Consider the following 19,936-nt stretch of genomic DNA (forward strand, 5'->3'; position numbering starts at 1 on the left):
TTTGGTGAGTAGGGGAGAGAGAGAGGGAAGAGGGAGAGAGGTGGAGGTGGAGGAAAGGTGAAGAGGGAGAGACGTGAAGTTTGGAAGAGAAAAGAGAAGAGCAAAAAAAAGGTAGGATGTGGGCGGTGGCTGCTTCTACTGGCAGTCTCTGCTGGCTGCTTCCATGTCACAAAGGAGGGACAAGGCCAGGCCCAAAAGACCAGTGGAATGGAGCTGGTCTCTGTTGAAGGAAGTGGAGCCACTGAGGTCGATTCTGCTAGGTGCACGCTGCTCTGATGGGGGCTGCCCGTTGCATCTATGGATGTAATACTCCGTAATATGGGCTAGCGGGCGGCTCCAGCTCCATCAGTGAACTTGTTCCCGACGCGAGCCCTATTCAGGCTACAGCGTACCTTGGGTACAGCACCAAGGTACTCACTCGCACATACCTCTCCGTCCCCTGTGGCTCGCATTTTTTTACCTACCGGCCTACAGGCTACGTGCCATGCGCATGCGTGCTTGCCGAACGTTGCTGTTCTGATACTGTCCAACAGTACGGTGGGTGTAGTAGGAGTACTCCAAGCACTGGTAGTTGCCCGTTACGAGTAGCAGCAGTGATACCTATGATGGATTAAAGGGACACCGGTCAGTAATACCTCGAAGGGAGTGAAGAGGATGGTCAACCCACGTGCACACGCACATAACCCTGGGCTACGATGCTGGTGCTTCTACTTGGGTAACACAACAGACGTGACTTCTTCTAGGTCTGCATCGTAAATCCGAACTGCGGCACCAGCACCTGGTCCCTGACTTTTTCCCTTTTTTTTTCTCTTCCCTACCCCTCCCCGCACCAATCTCCCCCCACCACGGCACTCCTATTCAAAATCTAGCAAGCTCGTCACCAACCTTTACATTCTCTGGCACCCCTCGACTTTCCATAGCAGTGCAAGCTTTAGCAGGAGGGGGCGATAGTGATGCCCTCTTCTCCTCCAATCCTGCTCCTCCGTAATATCGGGTACAGCTATCCGGGGACAGGGTGTTCTTGGTGTCTAGATTGTTACAACTTTGGCTATCCATGTGTGCATACCTGCATATATATACATGTATATCATTCTGCTGTCCGCACCAGGGCCAATGGCGTCCCCGAAGTTGTCGACTGTCGAGTAGTTGTCCGCTTCGACTCCTCATGTTGAGAGAGAGTTTCGCTTGCCTGCTGCAAAGATACGACATATGGCATGATACAATATCGGTAGGTGACACGCGTACGACTGTAAGGCCTTTCCTTTCAAGCACGGAGAGGGAGAGAGAGGTGGAGGTGGAAGAGAGAGTGGGGGGGGGGGGGGGGGGGGGGAGAGACACTGTCGGCTCCAAACACGTTCACATCACCAACTCCAATCCTATGATACTTGTAGTATGATACTAGTAGTANAGGTGACACGCGTACGACTGTAAGGCCTTTCCTTTCAAGCACGGAGAGGGAGAGAGAGGTGGAGGTGGAAGAGAGAGTGGGGGGGGGGGGGGGGGTGGAGGCTATGTTTTCTTCTGTTTGGTTCGTCATGATATGAAGAAAAGAAAACGTGGACAAGTTGCTGGAAGGGGTGACGTACGAAGAACACAGGAATGATATTGTCATGTTCACGACATGGTTCATGCTAGGAATACCAGTATATGCAGATAGAAACACTCAGTCTACTGCAGGTGCCCTTCACCTCTGCCGTAGCGTCCGCTCATGCTGTATCCAAAAGTTCTTGCAGGCCCTATGACCCCAGTGATCAACCCACCACTCGCCAAAGCTATCCTCGACATCGACGTCGACCTTGGCCACCCTCTCGTCTCGCTTGAGACCGCATATGACGCAGGGCTTAGGTGCCGTAGGCACGAGTTTCGCCGTGTGAACCGCCATGTTTTCTCCCATCTCGGGCACCGTGAGCGCCGGCCCATCGCCCCCTCTGCCGGATGACTTGGCCGCGGCGACGGCCGACCGCACGGGACCGACGCGCTCGCGCCACACGGCCACCACGTCGGCCGCCTCCCTGTCCTCGCGCACCGACTGCGTCTTATCCACACCCGCCAACTTCATCCCCTTGCTCCCCGCCGCCGAGATGGACATGCTCTTGGCCAGGATCTTGTCCCGGTGCCACCGGTGCTTGCGGCCCGCAATCACACGCGCTGCCGTCGTCGCCATGACCAGGTACGCGCGGAGGAACTCGACCGTTTTGGGCTCCGAGATGATGCGCTGCTTGATGGACGTGTTCCGGCCTGCCATGGGCTTGAAGAGCGGGCTACCGCTTCCCAGGAGGGCCGGGAAGGCCGACAGCAATACCGACGGTGGCGGGACGTTGACGGGCGGCGGCTCGTCGTCGCGCAACCCGTCCGGTTGCGAGGCCGTGGCCGTAGTCGTGGAACTGTCCGCGGCTTCCCACGCCCAACTATCCTCGGCTGATCTCAGCTCCTCGGCCTTGTATCCAGACTTTCCCGCTGCCGTCGGTCCTGGCTCGAAGTCATCCCAAGCCGACCATTCGTCCTCCTCCATTATGGGACTCTTTGCCGGCACAGTTTTCCTGTTGACAGAGAGTTCCTGCTTTGGCGGGTTTTGGGCTTTGGCCCTGGCTGTGGATGCTGTTGCGCCGAAGCTTCGAGGCTTGCCAGCCGTCGATGAAAGCTGCGAGGATCCCTTGGGCGTCTCGCTCACTGTCACATCGTCCAAAGAGAGCAGGTCCACGGATGGAGGCGGCGGCGGTGCCGGCTGCAGCTTCTTCTGTACGGCCGGCGTTTGCTGCTGCGGCTGCACAGGCTCACCAGTCTCGAAGTCTCCAAAGTCATCGTCCCCCTCGCCTTCGTCGCCTTCACCGCCCTCAAGCTCGAAGTCGTCGACGTCAAAGATGACATTGGGGTTGCTCGGCTCCTTCAGTCTCGAGTGGGACTTGGACTGGGCGGGGGGGTATCTCATGTTCTTCTCCTGCTCGTAGGCTGAGGTTGCCATCGCCGCGCTGTTACCCCCAAAACCCCCGATGTCCACCAGACTGTTGCTCATGATGTCCAACGTGGAAGCGCGCACCATCCTGTTTGGCGGCATGGCCCTCTGCGCAGCCTGTTGGCTTGACCCAGCATTTGACAGCGCTGCCAACGGAACCGGCTGCTGCTGCGGCCGCGGTGCCGGTGGACCGGGAGCCGCCACCGGCTCCGCTACCTCAAAATCGCCCCATCCGTCGTCGTCGTCATCGACAATAGGCTGCGTTTGGGAGTCGCTAAATGACGGCCAGCCGGTACTGAAGCTGCCTTTCTGAGGCGAATCAATGGGCGAGTAGGAATCCCCCCATGGGTCGTACTCCTGTTTCTGCTTTCGCTTCTGCTGCTCCTGTTGCTGCTGCCATTGCTGCTGCTGCTGCTGCTGCTGCTGTTGTTGTTGTTGTTTCTGCGGGGGCGGTAGGCTAGACAGATTGTTGAATTCAGCAAACAAGTCGGCAGACATGTTGACACGCTTGACACTACATGCTTTATGCGGCTTGAAATTAAGACGCTGCCAGCAATACTGGTGCCCGGTCGAGATTTGGGTGAGTAATTGGGGAGATGTTTAGGGGCAGGTGGAGGTAAGATGTGCGGGATTGAGGGACGATACGCCGAGTGGGGATGAAGGTCGGTCGCCAGCCTCCAACCGTGGATATTACCCCTCCAAACAGTCAGAGACCCGACAGAGGCGATACGACGTAATTCGAACGCAGGACTGATGCTACAAGTGCCGCACGCGTATCGCATGTACGTGCATGTAATCGCATATTTCACGTACAGGTAGGCTATCACGCATTTTACAGAGCTACCGCTCATAATAGGCTATGATTCCAGTGAGAGAAAGTATATGCATACATGTTGACTACATAGCTGGTACAATGCAATGGCCCCGCGACTTGCGAGGATGAATCAAAGCAGGCAACAAATAGAGGCAATCAGTGTGGCCGTGGGTAGGAGTACCAAAACGGATGATAACACCATAACACAGCCAATTCACTCAAAGGCGGGTCGCATGCTGTTCGGTGTTTAAGTTCTTGTTAATCCCATTGAACTCGCCGAACTCGACACTCTCATGGACGAGTTCAGCTTACCTAATGCATGCCACGTGCGTTTCTTCCATAACAACTCCCTTCTGGTATTGGGCCCTGTGATACGCTGCATCTTCTGGTTGCTTTCCTCGGCCTGCACCTGCCAGACAACGAGTCAGATTGGAGGAGGGAGTAGGGAGCATTTGAGATGAGTGACAAGGTCTGCGTATAGAAACGAGGCAGAAGCGTTATAGCGATGAAGGCACCAGCGACCAATGTATGATGTGTATTAATCGTTGCCCTCCTCCTTGACGGAATCGGGGTCAGTGACTTTTAGGTCTAATCGCATTACCCGTTGTGTCCCTCCATTCCACGCCATGTTGCTCTTGCGCCAGTCCTCGTCGTTAAGGCCTGCTTGACTGAGTTCTAGCCATATGCGGTCGATCTCCCCCGGGAGCATCTTCTTCATGTCTTCGCTGGTGTCAGGCTTGGTCAGTACCTCGCCGGCCCGTGAGAGGAGAAGCAATATTCGCGGGCGGGATGGGCCATGCCGAGACCAATTGGGATGTGCGTCCCTTGAAAATGCTCCAGTGCTTTGTAGTTGCTGGCCTTCGCAGTCATGCGACCGCGGAATCCATCCAGCATCCCCTTAGCAGCAAGGGTGTACCCGTGACGCCGTACATGTGATTGACCATAATAATACTCGTAAGGAAGGTTGAACTTCAGTGAGGTATACGGATATATTATGTAATTGGGTATCCCAGCCACGCCATTTTAGACATCGGACAAGAGCCACAGAAGCCACAGAAGCCTCAAGGAACCATTAATTATGACGCACGAAAAGTCCTGGAAGCAAGGTCGTAGATACCGAAGCATGAAGAGAGAAAGAGGTGGGAGAGAAGCAAGGCAGAGAGAAGAAGAAGGAGAGTCGGAGATGAATGATCGCACAAAGTCACCCCATACAGCTTGATTGTCCCTTCGTTGTGAGACTTCTTCACTTTCTTCACAAGTCCATTATACGTTTCTGACATTCACCCACCGGGAGAATATGTTGTCCGTGCCGACGCTTGTCTTGATGAACGACCCTTTTGATCTCGCTCAGGACTATGTCTGAGAGGACCCAGGCCGTCCGGTCATGGAAAGAGCTTTGCATACCCATGCATCACCATCTCCTGCACTATTAGCTCTTAGGCTTGGACAGGGGAATAACTTGATGGTGCGAAGGAAGGTGTAGTAGGGCTTGGAAAGACGGGTAAGGTGTACCTAAGAAGAACAGTACACAGCCTCACTTCCACGAAAGTTCATGTGTCCCTGTACAGGTGTAATCTGTACGATATTGTGTATCTACCACCGCCACATCATTTCCCTCGTTCTCTCGGTCCTCGTTTCGTGCTAGCAACCCATGGGCCGTATAATCATTCGTGCCAGCTTAGTGGGGCGGCTATGGCCCAGGACCTTGCATGCCGCTGTGCTCCGCTGCCGCACCAAGGCCAACGCCGCGACCTTGACCCCATCGGACAACACACGCCATTCAACCTCGTCGCCCCTCCAAGCTTCCAGGCCATTACCCGTCCTCTCCCCACCAAAGGTAGACGGCTCCTCATCTCGATGGCCTGATGATGAGTAGAACATAGGATCTTTAAGCATATTCTGTTGGATTTTACGAGTATACCGTACCGCCATGAGATCCGTCGAGGAGATAGAGTCAGCATTCCTTATACCGCCTGTTGTTCTTGACTAACGTAACGCAGGGAGAGATGGCGGGCTGTGAAGCCATACATAGACAGCCATGCTGACCTTCGACGCTCTGTCAAGTCCGATGGGGCCTCGAATCCGTGCGTAGCTGGCCTTCGCTCAGTCTGCTGGAAGGTAAGAAGCCCTTCCTCCCCGGGCCGTTATCGCCAGGCCGTACCCCACCCACACGCGCGCGTACTGACCATACTGGCACGCTGCAGATCTTCCTCCTATCCAAGGATCAAGGCGATGGGTGGAAGACTGCGCTTCACCGCGGCAGAGATGATTACTCCAGGCGACGCGATGAGTTCCTCAAGTACATCAAACATCCCGAGGCTCTGGCTGAGTTAGCTGTCGACCCTCTGGCAGATGAGCCCAACGTGAGTCACCCTTGCTTCCTCCGATGGCTATCGATGGTTCCCAACAGCTGACTCGGAGGGAAAGTCGCCCTGGGACACGGCCCGGCACGACGGGGCTGTTCGCGCTGAGATTCAGCAAGATGTCCAGCGGTTGCCTGATGAAGTCAACTACCATGATGGCGGCATCCAAACATTGATTCTCGATGTCTTGTTTGTCTACTGCAAGTCCTACCCGGATCGCGGGGGCTATCGCCAGGGCATGCACGAGATTCTGGCGCCCATCGTCCATGTCCTCGAGACGGACAGCATCGATGCTACGGCGTCTGGCGGAGCTGCATCCGTTGACGAGGAGTTGGTGGAACTGGTTGATGCGTCGTTCCTCGAGCACGATGCCTACATCATATTTTCTTCCCTGATGGAGAACGCACAGTCGTTCTATGCCGTGGGCGACGCGGCTGCTAAGACCCAGCCTGGAGCAATGTCATCCCGAGAACAGCAAACGTCCTCGATAGTGGAACGGAGCAAGTTCATCCACGAAGTCTGCCTGCGAAAAGTTGACCCCGAGCTTGCATCGCATCTCATCAACGTCGAGATCCTCCCGCAGATATTCCTCATGTGCGTATAGTCTATCCGGTCCGTGGTTCTGGCCTTTTACGCTAACCGTGGCCAAGACGTTGGGTCCGGCTTCTATTCAGCAGGGAGTTTCCCTTCGAGCAAGTGCTGGTACTCTGGGACACAATACTGGCTGTCGACCCATCCTTGGAGCTTATAGACCTGATATGTGTGGCCATGTTGATCCGAATTCGCTGGCAGTGTAGGTTGCGATTCCCTTCTCCGCACAATCGTGTGTACTCTACGGCTACATCGTCTGACATGATGAACAGTGCTTGAGGCAGACTACTCGGTTTGCCTACAGCTTCTGCTCAAGTACCCACCTCCAAGCGGTCCGCTGGGGCCACACGAATTTGTGGATGACGCAGAATATTTGAGGAATCACCTGAATACAACGGGAGGTGCGACGCTGATTATGAAGCATACGGGGAAACTGCCCGGAGCAATCAAGACGCCCGAGCCATCGAGACCCTTGACGCCTAGCCTAGGTTCATTCAGTATCCTTCGCCAGCGGGCCATGGGTGCTAGGTCGCCGCTCAGCTCCCCAGCAGCTTTCATGAGCCAGCAAGGTGGCGTCGAAGCGCTGTTTCAGGGTGCAGCTAAGGGTGCCAAGGGGATGCTGGAGAGGGGTGAGAAGCTCGGGATCAACCAGGCGGTTAGGGACGCCATGGGAGAGTTCCGGCGGAATATGCAAGGTCTTGGTGAGGCTAGGAGCCCGCATCGCCTATCGGGAGAGGTTCTCGACAGCGACGGAGGGGCAGCGGCTCTGGCGGCCATGGAGAAACGCAATCAGCAACTGGCCATGATGCTAGATGACACGGTGACTAGCCTCAGGGCGATATCGGCGGCGGATTTCGAGGACAAGGAAACGAGCCTTGAGCAGATTGAGATTGCGGCCGCCAAATTGCAGTTTGTCAAGATATACTTGGAGGACTCCACATTGGATGTGCCAGCCATGCAGCCCGGTGACGAGGCGGCTCCCGACGCAGCGGAGGCATCGAGCAATGCAGAAGGGAAGAAGGAAGCAGACGGGCAGGGCACGGCGGATGAGGCTCAAGCTTCGTCGCCAAGTCTAGGCGATGATGCGCTTGATACCGATGCCAACGGCAACGCATCCCAACCGGCGAAGGAGACACCGGCCGAGGTCAAGCCAACTGCGGCGAGGACCATACCGATCAAAAGGGCAGCGCAGTCAAGGGCAGCGCAAGTGGCACGAGGCGCGGTACCAGAGACGACGGATGCGGCTGGAGGCTCTATATCGGCCGCGGCATCAAAAGCATCTGCGGCAGCGGGAAGCGGAGGTACAGCAGGCGTGGCATCGCCAACCGAGGAGGCCAAGACGACTGCAAGGTCGACGCTCGCACAATCGTCGTTCTCGTGGATGCTGGAACCAGACGAGCCGGTAGCGTCAGCGGCGTCGTCGGTGGGGAGTAAATCCGGCACGGTCAGCTCGCCGCCGGCAGCGACGCACAAGAAACGGTCGTCTAACGGGATAAGCCGCGAGAGAAACGCGTTCCTGTTCGGTGACGGGCCGTCCGAGTCAACGGGGCAGGATCCCCTAGGCAGGCGAGATGACCTGTTCAGCATGGAGCAGCTGGGCAAGAGGTAGTGGTGGTGGGCAGGACACGGGTGATTGGGAGTGCACAGCATGGAGGCCTGTAGATTCCCCAGGTGATACGGCAGTTTTAGTGTATGCATGATGTTCCATGGCGACGATGCAACGAATGCTGGTGAGCGTCGTGACTATTCTTAGTGCGTAACGACCCAAGCAAGCATCAACTCGTAGGCTTCTGGAGGAGCGGGAGCGTGGCGATGTCGAATCCCGGTTTTCGTGTAAGGTGGCTGTGCTCGTCACATGCTCACGCGACACGGTTCGATCAAAGACAAGCAAGACTTTGCGCGCAGCCAGTTGCGATTGCATGGGAGCGCTGTCGGGATTTGATAGTGGCAGTCTTCATTCAAGCTGCTATGAGTAGTACCCATACACAGAATCACAGTAGACAAGTCTGGTTAGGCTCATCGGCGCAACCTGTTACCAAGGTAGGAGGCTACAGGTAGGGCAGGCCGTCGTCGCATAACAGCAAGTGTGGCTTGATGCCAACGACAGTTTGCGCCACGTCAGTGATGCCATGCTTGTTGGCGGTGTTACGGGTATAAACGGCCGTCCGCGATTGGGTAGGATAGGCTACTAGTGACATCAACCTGGCAGCACCTGTACCTGTAACCTGTACAGATCACAGCGGTTGCAGTAGTAGGGGACAGAGGACAGAGGGGCCAGGAGAGATAAAGAAGACAGAAGGAGGGATTCTGTTCAAGTTTGGGCTTGGGGTATACAGATTACACGTACACGCATTACGACGTTGGAAGGGAGGCGTTCTTGTTTATTCATGAGCGTGTCGGAGCGTGTCGGAGCGTGTCGGAGCGTCGCAGCACGCGTAACTGCACGATCCGGCGAGAGTCTCGAGATTGATGACTCAAGGGAGCCCGGAGAGGCAATGGAAAATTAAAAGCCGGAGTGCGCTGTAAACCCTGTAATCTTGCATCGGGGCCACATGGCTGTCTCCGAGAATAAAGGGCGGTCGGTATTACATGTAATCTGTACGCGCGTGATGCTCGTACGATCTGTACTTGCAATGGCAATACGAAGTATCAATCCGTACACGTGCGGAGTATCACAGCATAATACATCGTCATCAACGTTTAATATTACATCACCTGCAACTGCTCCGTGGCTGTGGAAGAACGGAAGAGAGCCTTGTCGAGGGAAGAGCCTTGTCGAGGGAAGAGCCCTGTCGAGGGAAGAGCCCTATCAAGGGAAAGCCCTGCCAAGGAAAAGCAGTGAAACGAAAATCGGGGGGGACGGGGGTTTTTTTATTACTCGTGCGAGTACCGTGTAATACGTCGTACATATACGGGATCGGACCTGCCTACTCTGCACAGGTACAGGTACGAGCATCTGTAGTGTCCATACCGATCTGTACCTGAAAGTACAAAGTATCATGGATAGAAGCTGGAGAGTACGAGTGAATTGTAATCATGCTCGTACGGTCCGTATAATCCGAGGTTCAAGGCTGGACATTTCTTTTTTTTCTTTTTTTCTTTTCATGGTGAGAGCCGCATTTCTTTCCGTCACGCCCCTGGAAAATGCCGTTCTGTGCATGTATTACTCGACAAGAACAATGTGACATTGCCAGGACAATTCCCATCTCTCTCTCTCTCTCTCTTTCGGGAGGTCGGGGGAAGGACATGGTTTTTTGCCTGTCTTTCTCTGATTTCCACGGCAAGGATATTCACATTCCACAACTACGAGCTTCAGTACGGAGTATTGTAGCAGACATAGACATTTAGTACCGCGACCGGCTGACCCGTCATGACTATTCGTTTAGCAGCGTGATGCCCTTTCTGCCGCCACCCTCTTCTGCATCCATGTTTGATCATGGAACACGAAGGCGACAATGATGATGATGGTGATACGGTGATGATGACGCTTCTCTCTCTCTCTCTCCCTTCTGCTTTCTCTTCCTATAATGTCCGAGGTTGGCCAAGAGCCCGGAGCATCATTAGAACTTGAAAATGTCTGCAATGCAGCTCGTGTGGCCCAGGAATGAGGAACCTGGCCCAAGTAGCAACGGAAAACCCCTCATCTGGCACAGGCAGCACAGGTTCCTGGGCCTTTCTGTTTCAGAATCAACCCACCCCCCCCTTGGGGCCCTATCATGGACCGGGCTGGGGATCGTCGTCAGACCCGCTTCGGCTTAACGTACTAATACTTGTACGAGTGCGATTGTGCGTACGCCGTGGCCTGCCAAGGAGCATGAACATGAAAGGAACACGCATACGTAGCTGGTGACAGGGGTGTATGGGCACGCACCTCATCACTAGCCTTTTCTGTTCTTTCTTCTCGTGATGCGCGGATGGATGGCGGAGAACGTTGGGGTGTGTGTGTCTGTGTGTATGTGTTTATGTGTGAGAGCAGAAGGATGAGTGTGTGTGAGCAAGAGAGGGTTGAGAGTGGGAACATCTTTGACGACTGTCGGTATCCGTACTCCGTAGTATTGTTTTAAAGAAAAAAAAAATATTCCATACCCAGAGCTGAAATTCCTCATACCAGTCAGCCCTTGAATACCAAACCTACTTGGCCTTACCAGCATTTCTTCTTTTTCCCTTTCTTTTCTGGCCTCCTCTCTCTCTCTCGCTCGCTCGCTCTTTCTTTTGCTGTCATCCTCCTTTCCCTATTTTTCCTTTCTTTCTTCCCCCTCGGAGGAAAAGAGAAGAAAGAAACACCAGAAATGGTCGCCACAGTCTGACATCACCAGCAACATCCTTGCGCGAGCCCATCTTGGATCAACGTCACCGACCACGACACAGGCGGGCGTCCGCGTCCGTGTTTTACTGCAAACCTACTCCCGGGACACGACACCTCATGTCTACCCCGGGTGATACCATCTTCCTCTCTACCTCTAGGCTCTCACCGATAGCCACCACCCCCCTCCTTCCCCTGTTGTGATACAGTGGTGATACACACGATACACTAGACGTCGCCTCCGTGGGAGATCATGCTACCACCCGCCAGCTCCCTGACTGTGCCCAAGGCGCGCGGGAGGTCGCGCTTCTCCAAGGCCCTCCCCGCCGTGCCTACGGGAGAGGAGGATTCGTCCGACGACGATGCGCCGATGGTGACACCACCAGAGACCATGAACTCTCGTACTCCCCCACTTCTTTCCTTGCCTCATGCGACGACCCCGACCGGGACAGTCACGACCAACCCCTCCACTCCCACCACTGCACCTTATCCTCGCCCGCGTCCATCGCCAATCATCCTCGCGACCCCTACAACTGCCACGACCGCGACGAGTACGAGTGGCACGGGTAGTCCAGGTACCGGTGACAATATCCCTGACAACCTCCCCGCCCCGCCTCCCCTACGAGACGAGGGCCCCAGGGCCCCCATTCAGCTGACGCCGCTGCCGCCGCTGCCGGTGGGCAAGTCCCGCGTCGCCGCCGCCGCCATCAATGCTGGTATTACCAATACCAATGCCGGCAGCCCGGCCTCTGCCACTGCTGCTGCTGCCTTGCCGGTCTCGACCTCAAACTCGCCTCCTCTTTCACACACTTCGAGTCCACCAAAAATGGCCATAAGGAGAAGGCCTGTGGCCGCGAATATACACAACATACTCGCAAAGCCACCGGGAGACGAGGACGAGGACAGCGAGGCCAAGGGTTGGAGAGAAGCTATACTCGCCATAGGAAAGGAATCGTCGCCGGTTCAGGAATCACTCCCGTCGCTGCCGTCGCTGCCGTCGCTGCCATCGCTGCCATCGCTGCCATCGCTGCCATCACTAGCGTCGCAGTCGCCTCCGAGGTTGCAGCTGGTGACGCAGAATATCGACTTGAAGGAGCCCGAACAAGACCCCACCCCGCCACTGGTACCCCCCAGATCGGGGAATCGTACGCCTCGCACTCCCATCTACGAGACAGCCCAGCAGCCTCAGGAAGGACTCCCACCGAGACGGGAGCAGAAAGAACGGCAGGAACGAGGAGAGGAGCAGGGTGAAGAGGAAGACGAGGACGAGGACGAGGACGAGGACGAAGAAGACGACTTTCACACTGCCAGGATTACGCGCAGCTCTAAACCCCCCCAACTCAAGCCACTGTCCTGGATCGACTCGCCCCAGCCATTCCAATTTTCCATGAAATCCCCATCGGAGTCGCTGTCGAGCATCCTGTCGGCCTACTCGCGGAGCTCCACGGCCTCTGTTGTACGGTCGTCCGACGGGACGGCCTACAGCGCATCCGAGTCACGACCCATCGAGCCGCCCGCCCACGAGACCGAGGACGTCGACGGGCAGGGTCCGAATCCTTCTGCCTCCGCCTCCGCCTCTGCCGCAGTCGCCGCACCGACATCGACGACAGCAGCAGCAGTGACATCACCATCCCCACCCACAGCCGGCGCGGAATCGAAGAGGGCCGGTGTGATAGGAATATCAGCCGTAGCTGGCGCAGCAGCTGCGGCAGGCGCAGCGGCAGCCGTCACCGGTCCCCAGTCAAGCACAGTCACCGACATCAGCAGCCCCGACACCCATAGGAGTCCGTCCAAGGATATATTCACGTCCAGCCCCGCCAGCAGGAAGCTGCCTGGACTCATCAAGCGCAAGCCCGCGCCTAACCAGAGGTTGGCCGAACCCGCGCCATCCGAGACCACGCCGGCGCTGCCCCCCAAGGACAATAACGACACCCCGCCACTGCGCCCTCCTGTCCCCTCCAAGGACGACGGCGGCGCCCTCCCTCGGGCCCCAGCCGTGCCCTCCAAGGACGACAACGACAACGACAATTCCAGAGCCGCCGCCGCCGCCGCAGCTGCTGCTGCTACTTTCCCGCTCGAGCGCGCCGCTCCGACGCCGACGCAGTCGCCGACGCGCAGAGAGATTTGGCGTCGCCGCTCTAACAAGGGCAGCCGCGAACTCCCCGGTCTCCGCCTAGGATACAGCCACGGGTCGACCGCGTCGACCGCGTCTGCGGCATCCAGCATCGCCAGCACCGCCACGATTACCAGCCAGAAGCCCCTACCGCCCACCAAAGACGCGTCATCGTCAGCACCGTCGCGGAGCAACGACAGGAACAACAACCAGGCCCCCACGACGGGCACCGTCCTGTCCGCCCAGGAGGACGAGTCAGCCCCGCCCCAGCCGCCTTCCAAGGATGACAGCCCCGCCATGGGTCATGGGACTTCGAAACTGAAGCAGTTCACGTCCAAATTCCACATCTCACGGCCTTCGAAGGATACAACCACCAGCAGCACCAGGTCCAGCAGGTCCAACCAGGTTGAGACGCATAAGCAGCAGCAGCAGCAGCAGCAGCAGCAGCAGCAGTCGCCAGCACCCGCACGTGCACCGCTCTCGGCCCCGGTGCCGCCCTACCGGCCCCCGACTCCCGAGTACCGCGAGGACGAGATCGAGGCTGAAGAACTCCCCGCTGAGCCCCCCGTCGTCGTCGCCACCATTGCGTCCCCGGCCCACTACTCCCCCGAGACGTCTGACGCCGAGGGTCCCTCCGGCAACGGCGGCAAGCTCTTACCCGAACCCCCCACGGAGCAGCGAGCCCCGGCAGCCTCCCCGTCCGCCGTCTCTCCGTCTGCCGTCTCTCCGTCGTCGGCCCTTTCTCCGGGCCAGATGCGCCTCAGGACCGCCGGCCCGTTGTCCGCGCCCCCGCAGGCTAGCCTGCCCGAGCTGCCTCCCCTATCAGCAGCAGCGCCTCCTCTATCGGCGGCAACAGCGCCGCCGCCACCGCCCGAGATGATGCGTCCGCCGTCGGCCCAGTCGGGCAGGTCCTCACCCGCGCCCGGGTCAGACATGATTCCCAGACAGGCGGCCCGCACTCCGGGCCTACGCGGCCCACCACCCTACATGGGTCAGCAGCCGCCATCGGGACGCAGCTCCCCCGCCTTGATGGACATGCCTCCCCCCACGCGTGGTCGTCAGCCCGGTACGCCGGTCGGGTACCCGTCATCGCGCGCCTCCTCAGCAGCCCGGCCCGGCTCGCGCGGCTCGGTGCGTCCACGCGTGGGCACAGCAGGAGGGGGGGGGCCGCGCTCGTCGTCCCGCCCCAACTCAGAGGTGCGCTGGGTGCAGACCTCGACGGGCGAGATGCTCTACCGTGGCCGCGACGGAACGTTATACCCGGAGATGAAGGAGCCGGAGGGCGATCCCGACCCGGCGGCCTTGCGGTTTCCGATGCCCAAGAACACCGCCGTATCGGCCGTCGACGGCTCTACCGTGTTCAAGCCCGTCCCCCTGGCCGCCTCGCACTTCACATGCTACCAGAGGCACGCGTCCATGCTGCGCAGGCAGAACAGGCGGTACCCGCTTGCCTGCCAGACGTGCGACAGGGCGGACACGGAAGACCGGTTCTCGTGCGGGTTCTGCCACCTCCGGATCTGCCAGTCCTGTCTCCGCCTGTTCAACGAGAAGGGCAGGGATCTGAAGGCCCTCGTGGACGGGGTTGCCGCATCTGGCTCCTCTAACCAGGGGGAGGGTGACGTCGCCGGCAGGAACAGGACTATGAGCTTATCGTCACCTACCAGAAGGGTCTCGGCCCTGGGTCTTGATATGATGAGTCAGTAATATGTCACCGTTCCCCTTTGCTCTAATCCCCTCAAAAAAAAAATTAATGCCCACCCTCCTTGATTTTTAATGATTTTTTTTTATCTTGTCCGTTTCTCTTTCTCTTGTATTTTTGCATAGATAACTTCTCTCCTGCATTGGTCTGCATGTGGAGTATATAGGGTTTGGAGAGACTTTTTTTTCCATCATGATTTTATTGGGGGGGGGGGGGGGAGGAAGGAAGAAAGAAAGAAGAAAGAAAACGTTGAGGATGGATATGGGATATGATCAGGGTTTTCAAAAGGACGATGAGGAAGACAGAGAGAGAAACTTGTGCGATGTGTAGGATTTAGTTGGAAATGCAATGTATCACTAGATAGTCTGGAAGAATAATGAATGACTTGAGATTGCCAGATTTTCTGTTTTCTGTAAACAGAAGTCTCGCCAACTGTCAGCTGTTATATTTTCCATCAAACACACGGTTATCGAGTGCCGCAAGTGGTAAAAAAAAAAAAAGAAATACGGTGACATTTGGTGAGCAGAGAACAGAGGCCCATAAACGTAGAATATGTACACGTAGTGACGGGAAGTCGGTAAAGATCCCCACCCCCCACTCTGCGTCTATCATCTCCCCATCACCACCCTGTTCTCCTCCCTCTTCCTCCTCTTCCCTTTTCTGACCGAGGAAACGGGAAAGAGAGGAGTCTGGATCTTCTTCTTGTCTCCCCACAGAGGAAAGTCTTCACGATGTCTTCCCTGGCACGTACACGTTCCCTACGCAAACCGAGCGCGTCGACGACGACGTCGTCGTCGACAGCAGACGCGCCTGACCGCCATGGGGCATCATCACCAAGCAGCCGGCTACCCTTCAAGCCTCTGGCGAGGAAGCCGTCATCCGGCACAGCATCATCCACTACGTCGGCTTCTGCAACAAAGATGAAGACCACGCTACCGACGGCAAAGACGATACCCAAACCAGCAGCGACAGCAACGACTGCTGGCGCTGCGAGACTGACCAGGTCGGCAACCGCTACGGCCAAGACGATGAGCATGAGAGCCCCCTCGTCCTCCAGACCCCTATCAGGCGCCATCACTTCGGCACCTGTGCTCCGGACAAGGTCGATGACGGGTCAGGCAGGAACGCCAGACACCACAGTCACCACCACCCCCACCACCCCCACGCGGTCGCGATACCCGCCGTCCACGGCCACCACGAGACCTACCGGCCCGACATCCCGGCCGACCTCGGCGGGGACAGCCAACAGTGTGTCCTCCTCTTCGACGACGACGACAGCGTCGACGACAACGTCAACAACAGCAACAGCAACAGCAGCAACAACAGCAGCAGCGGCGGCGGCGGCGGCGGCGGCGGCAGCAGCAGCAGTACCAGCAAGGCGTATACCTGCTTCCGGCGCGGCCGTCGACGGCCCGCATACACGGTCCAAGAGCGCGACTGTGCTCCGTCCACCCCCGAGGACTACCACCCCTACTGCTGCTGCTGCTACTGCTGCTGCACGCAAACCATCGGCCGATGCCAAGACTATGTCACCGTCACCTACACGAGCACTGCGGGGAACCACGGCCACGTCCACGGCCACGTCCACGGCCACGTCCACGGCACGTCCGCAGCAGCCACAGCAACAGCCGCAGCCACAGGCGAAACCCAGGCTACGACCAAACTTCTCCACCCTCCAGCAGCACTACTCGCCTGCCAAGTCGCGGGACCCCAAGCCCGCCACGGCAGCTTACCTGGCGCCGCCGTCGCCCTCCAAGCTACCGGCCAACCTTGCCGCGTCGGCCGAGACGAGCAAGCTCCAGAACGAACTCCTGCAGCTGCACCTCGTGCACCGGGAGGCAGAAGGCACGGAGGCGCAGTGGCGCGACAGCGCCAAGTCTCGTCTGGGCGAGCGCTTCGCCCGTCTCGTGGCCGACTCGGACAGCGTGACGGTTCGGGAGACGGCTGTCCTCGAACGGGAGAATGTATCCGCCCTCCTGCGGGCCTGGGGCGGTGGCAGTGTCGGGAGCAGCGCGGCCGGTCTGGAAGAAAAGTTACAGGCTCTCGACGCCGTCATGACCGGTCTGTGGACCCTCAGCGAGCCGGGGGGCCGGTACGCCAGGACGGTGCGCCGCTTCGAGCGCTGGATGGGCGAGGTCGGCGACGTAGAGGACGCCAGGAGGGCGGGCGTGTACCAGGACCGCACGCGCGACGGCGCCCCGCTGTTCGTCAGCGAGCTCGAATGTCCGTGGAAGGACGACGCCGAGGCCATGGCGCGCCGGCTCGACGGCTGGCAGCGACAGCTGGACGGGCTAGCGGTACGCCAGCCTAAGAAGGACGATGGCGACGACGGCAGGTCGCTGCGGGACTCGAGCGTCGCCAAGATGGTGCAAGGGGCTGGGCAGCTGATTCGCGGCATGCTGGCCGAGCTGGCTTTCATGCAGGCCCTCGAGGTGGATGCCCTGGCTAGGGAGGATGTATGGATCGACAGGATGAATAGGGAGGATGATGGGCGTGATAACAACCCCAAGGCTGGAGCGGTTTGGCGCCAGATATGATCCTTTTTTTTTCTCCAACTTTTTCGTTCTCTGTACATCCTACCTTTTTTTTTCTTCCTCCCCTTCCTCTTCTCCCTCCCCTTCTCGAGTCTTTGGATATATATTGAGTGAGAAGGCCTGTATTACGATGCTAGGTCTGTATCACAATCTGAACATGATTATTGTAGAAGAATAGCGTCTAGATTCTTATGTTTATACGGTACTAAACGAAAGACAGAGCAGGACTGTAGCACACATACGAGAAAGAAAAGAGAGGGAAGAAGAGTGTGTGTGTGTGTGTGTGAAGAAAAGGTACAGGTAAAACACAACAGTACGAGAGCACAGGGGAAAACTCAAAAAAATCAAAAATCAAAAATCAAAAAGTACAAAGGACATAACAGTTTCAACTTGTTTATATTGTAAGCCATGTGCTGAGCCGCGCAACAGAGGTATATGTATATATAAATATATGTAAAACGTGGGGAGAAGTGGCATTGTCACGGGGTGGTAGGCGGGGGCGTAGACGCCAACCTCTACAGGTGGCGTCTGCAGTAGCTGGGTTTGTTGATCAAGTTATTAATTTTTTGTTTGGTTTGGTTTTTTTTGTTTGGTGTATAGATGTCGAGATCTTAAAGGAAAGACCTCCTGGGAAAACCGACGCCGTCGACGGCAGGCTCGTCGACGAACCAGCTGACACGGTCACCGGCAGCCTCGTTGACGAGAGCGCAGGGGAGGCCATCATCCGAATCGAAGATGGACCTCATGATGTCCTTCTTGCCACCGCCGGTGGCGACGAAAGCGATGCGGACGGCGTGGGTGACGACGGGCAGGGTGAGGGTGATGCGGCGGGGCGGCGGCTTGGGCGAGTCGGTGATGGGGGCGACCCAGGCGTCTGCCTCGCGGAGGAGCGGGTGGCCGGGGAAGAGGGAGCAGGTATGTCCGTCGGGGCCGCAGCCGAGCAGGAGGAGGTCGAAGATGGGCAGGCGGACCGAGTCACGCGAGGCGAAGCTGCCCACGAGGGTCTTCTCGTACTGGTCGGCCAGCTCCTGGATGTCGTCGAGGTGGGCCACGTCGATGGGGTGGACGGTGGGCTTGGCATCGTCCCCGCCGGGGATCTTGTCGAGGAGCTCCGACTTGAGGAGGCCGTAGTTGGAGTCGGCGTGGTCGAGAGGCACGGCGCGCTCGTCGGCGAAGAAGATCTCCCACTTGGAGAAGTCGACGACGTCGTCCGGGCCCGAGGACGGGGCCAGCAGGGCCGCGGCGAGCGTCTTGGGGAGAGAGCCGCCCGACACAGCCACCTTGAAGGTGCCGTGGCGCTCAATACCCGCGGCTTGTCCCTGGATGATGTACGACCTCAGGGCCGCGGCCAGGGCGTCGACGCCGGGGAAAGCGTACAGGTTCGGCTGTGTCTTGGGCATGCTGGAGCTTCGCTGGGGACGCATCGGGGGTTTTTTTTTTCTTCTTCTTTATGACGTTGTCGTCTTTGTTTCTAAAAAAAAAAAAAAAGCTCTGCTTGTTCTAGGGCTTTCCTCTCATGTACTTTTGGTCTTATTCTTTTTCCCTTTGGTTCTGGTGTGGTTTGCCTTTTTCTGGGTGGTGTAGATGATTGTAGAAAGTTCCAGGCCGAGGGGTTTTACAATATGAGAGAGATAGATATTATATGGGAGGGGAAAGTCAAAGTGTGGAGGGGTCAATTCCCAAAGGAGAGGGGGGGTGCGGCCCCCACTAACGTAACGCAACACACACACATCTAATGTCATGCATGTTCAACGTCGCGATGGCACTGGAAAACGACGTCAGCCGATTATTGAATGCGCTGATATGAATAGATGATGAGCTCCCCACACTTTACATACCGTTGACACCGGAAACGAGGTAGCTTAACGAGTACAGCAGCCGTCCGTACGTAGAGGGACGGGGGAAAGTTAAAAGGCTCGACGGGTGGATGCTGTCCGGTCGGTTGATGAGGTCATGATTCTGGACATGGCTAAGCCCAGAAACCGCACTTTTCGGTTCCTTTCTGTTCTTTCTATTGGAAAAAAAAACAGCTATCCAGCCTTTCCCTTAATTCTTGCAGTCTATTCACTCTTGTTCGTCCTTCTTTCTTATCGCCTTTCCCTCGTCGCTCGGACGACCTGATGATATGATAGCTGCGATGACGTCGTGTAGGCGTAGCACGAGAATTCAGCCAGCCAGACAGAGCTCACTGCGCACTAACTGTCCCCCTCCCCTCCCCTCCTCCTCCATCGGATTCATCGTACTGTGAGAGATATCAGCCATCACACGCGATAAGTGCTTAGTGGACATCTATGCGCCTTCTTCGACTTTAAGGTCACTTAACTCGCTCGATAAGAGACCGGTAGAATACACCACCGATGGTAGGTGAAAGTATTACATTACCACCGTGGGATGACTAATCAGGCCAACTGATGTAATGAGGGGTATATACTCTAGTATGATATGTGGTAATACTATCCGTACTATCAACATCACCAGATTGACAGCGGCAAAAAAAAAAAAAAAGGCAACACAAGAAGAGCAAGCGCGAAGATCCATCATACGAGTTTTCCTTCCGACATGGCAA

The 19,936-nt window shown here is 57.0% G+C and overlaps 5 protein-coding genes across 5 annotated transcripts; 3 read left to right on the top strand and 2 right to left on the bottom strand.

Annotated features, from left to right (window-relative positions):
* Nucleotides 1–1,684: 1,684 nt before the first annotated feature.
* Nucleotides 1,685–3,451, bottom strand: GMORB2_5934 (Conserved hypothetical, protein; the record flags this gene model as incomplete). Its single annotated transcript, XM_035467904.1, has 1 exon — nucleotides 1,685–3,451. One exon carries the CDS (start codon nucleotides 3,449–3,451, stop codon nucleotides 1,685–1,687), a length of 1,767 nt encoding a protein of 588 aa, XP_035322870.1.
* Nucleotides 3,452–5,768: 2,317 nt separating this feature from the next.
* On the top strand, nucleotides 5,769–8,330 carry GMORB2_5935 (TBC1 domain family member 5; the record flags this gene model as incomplete). The annotated part of the gene is made up of 5 exons (XM_035467905.1): nucleotides 5,769–5,885; nucleotides 5,972–6,130; nucleotides 6,195–6,724; nucleotides 6,781–6,923; nucleotides 6,994–8,330. Coding segments are annotated over 5 exons (2,286 nt in total), but the record flags the coding sequence as incomplete, so codon positions are not given.
* Nucleotides 8,331–11,277: 2,947 nt separating this feature from the next.
* GMORB2_5936 (uncharacterized protein) lies at nucleotides 11,278–14,841 on the top strand (the record flags this gene model as incomplete). Its single annotated transcript, XM_035467906.1, has 3 exons — nucleotides 11,278–12,571; nucleotides 12,668–13,916; nucleotides 14,082–14,841. The coding sequence occupies 3 exons, from the start codon at nucleotides 11,278–11,280 to the stop codon at nucleotides 14,839–14,841; spliced, it is 3,303 nt and encodes a 1,100-aa protein (XP_035322872.1).
* A 726-nt stretch (nucleotides 14,842–15,567) lies between these two features.
* Nucleotides 15,568–17,373, top strand: GMORB2_5937 (uncharacterized protein; the record flags this gene model as incomplete). The annotated part of the gene is made up of 3 exons (XM_035467907.1): nucleotides 15,568–15,583; nucleotides 15,694–15,949; nucleotides 16,296–17,373. 3 exons carry the CDS (start codon nucleotides 15,568–15,570, stop codon nucleotides 17,371–17,373), a joined length of 1,350 nt encoding a protein of 449 aa, XP_035322873.1.
* Nucleotides 17,374–17,981: 608 nt separating this feature from the next.
* On the bottom strand, nucleotides 17,982–18,770 carry GMORB2_5938 (6-phosphogluconolactonase; the record flags this gene model as incomplete). Its single annotated transcript, XM_035467908.1, has 1 exon — nucleotides 17,982–18,770. The coding sequence occupies one exon, from the start codon at nucleotides 18,768–18,770 to the stop codon at nucleotides 17,982–17,984; it is 789 nt and encodes a 262-aa protein (XP_035322874.1).
* Between the last annotated feature and the right edge of the window lie 1,166 nt (nucleotides 18,771–19,936).

This window comes from Geosmithia morbida, assembly GCF_012550715.1.
Source record: "Geosmithia morbida isolate 1262 chromosome Unknown scaffold_4, whole genome shotgun sequence".
Lineage (NCBI taxonomy): Eukaryota > Fungi > Ascomycota > Sordariomycetes > Hypocreales > Bionectriaceae > Geosmithia > Geosmithia morbida.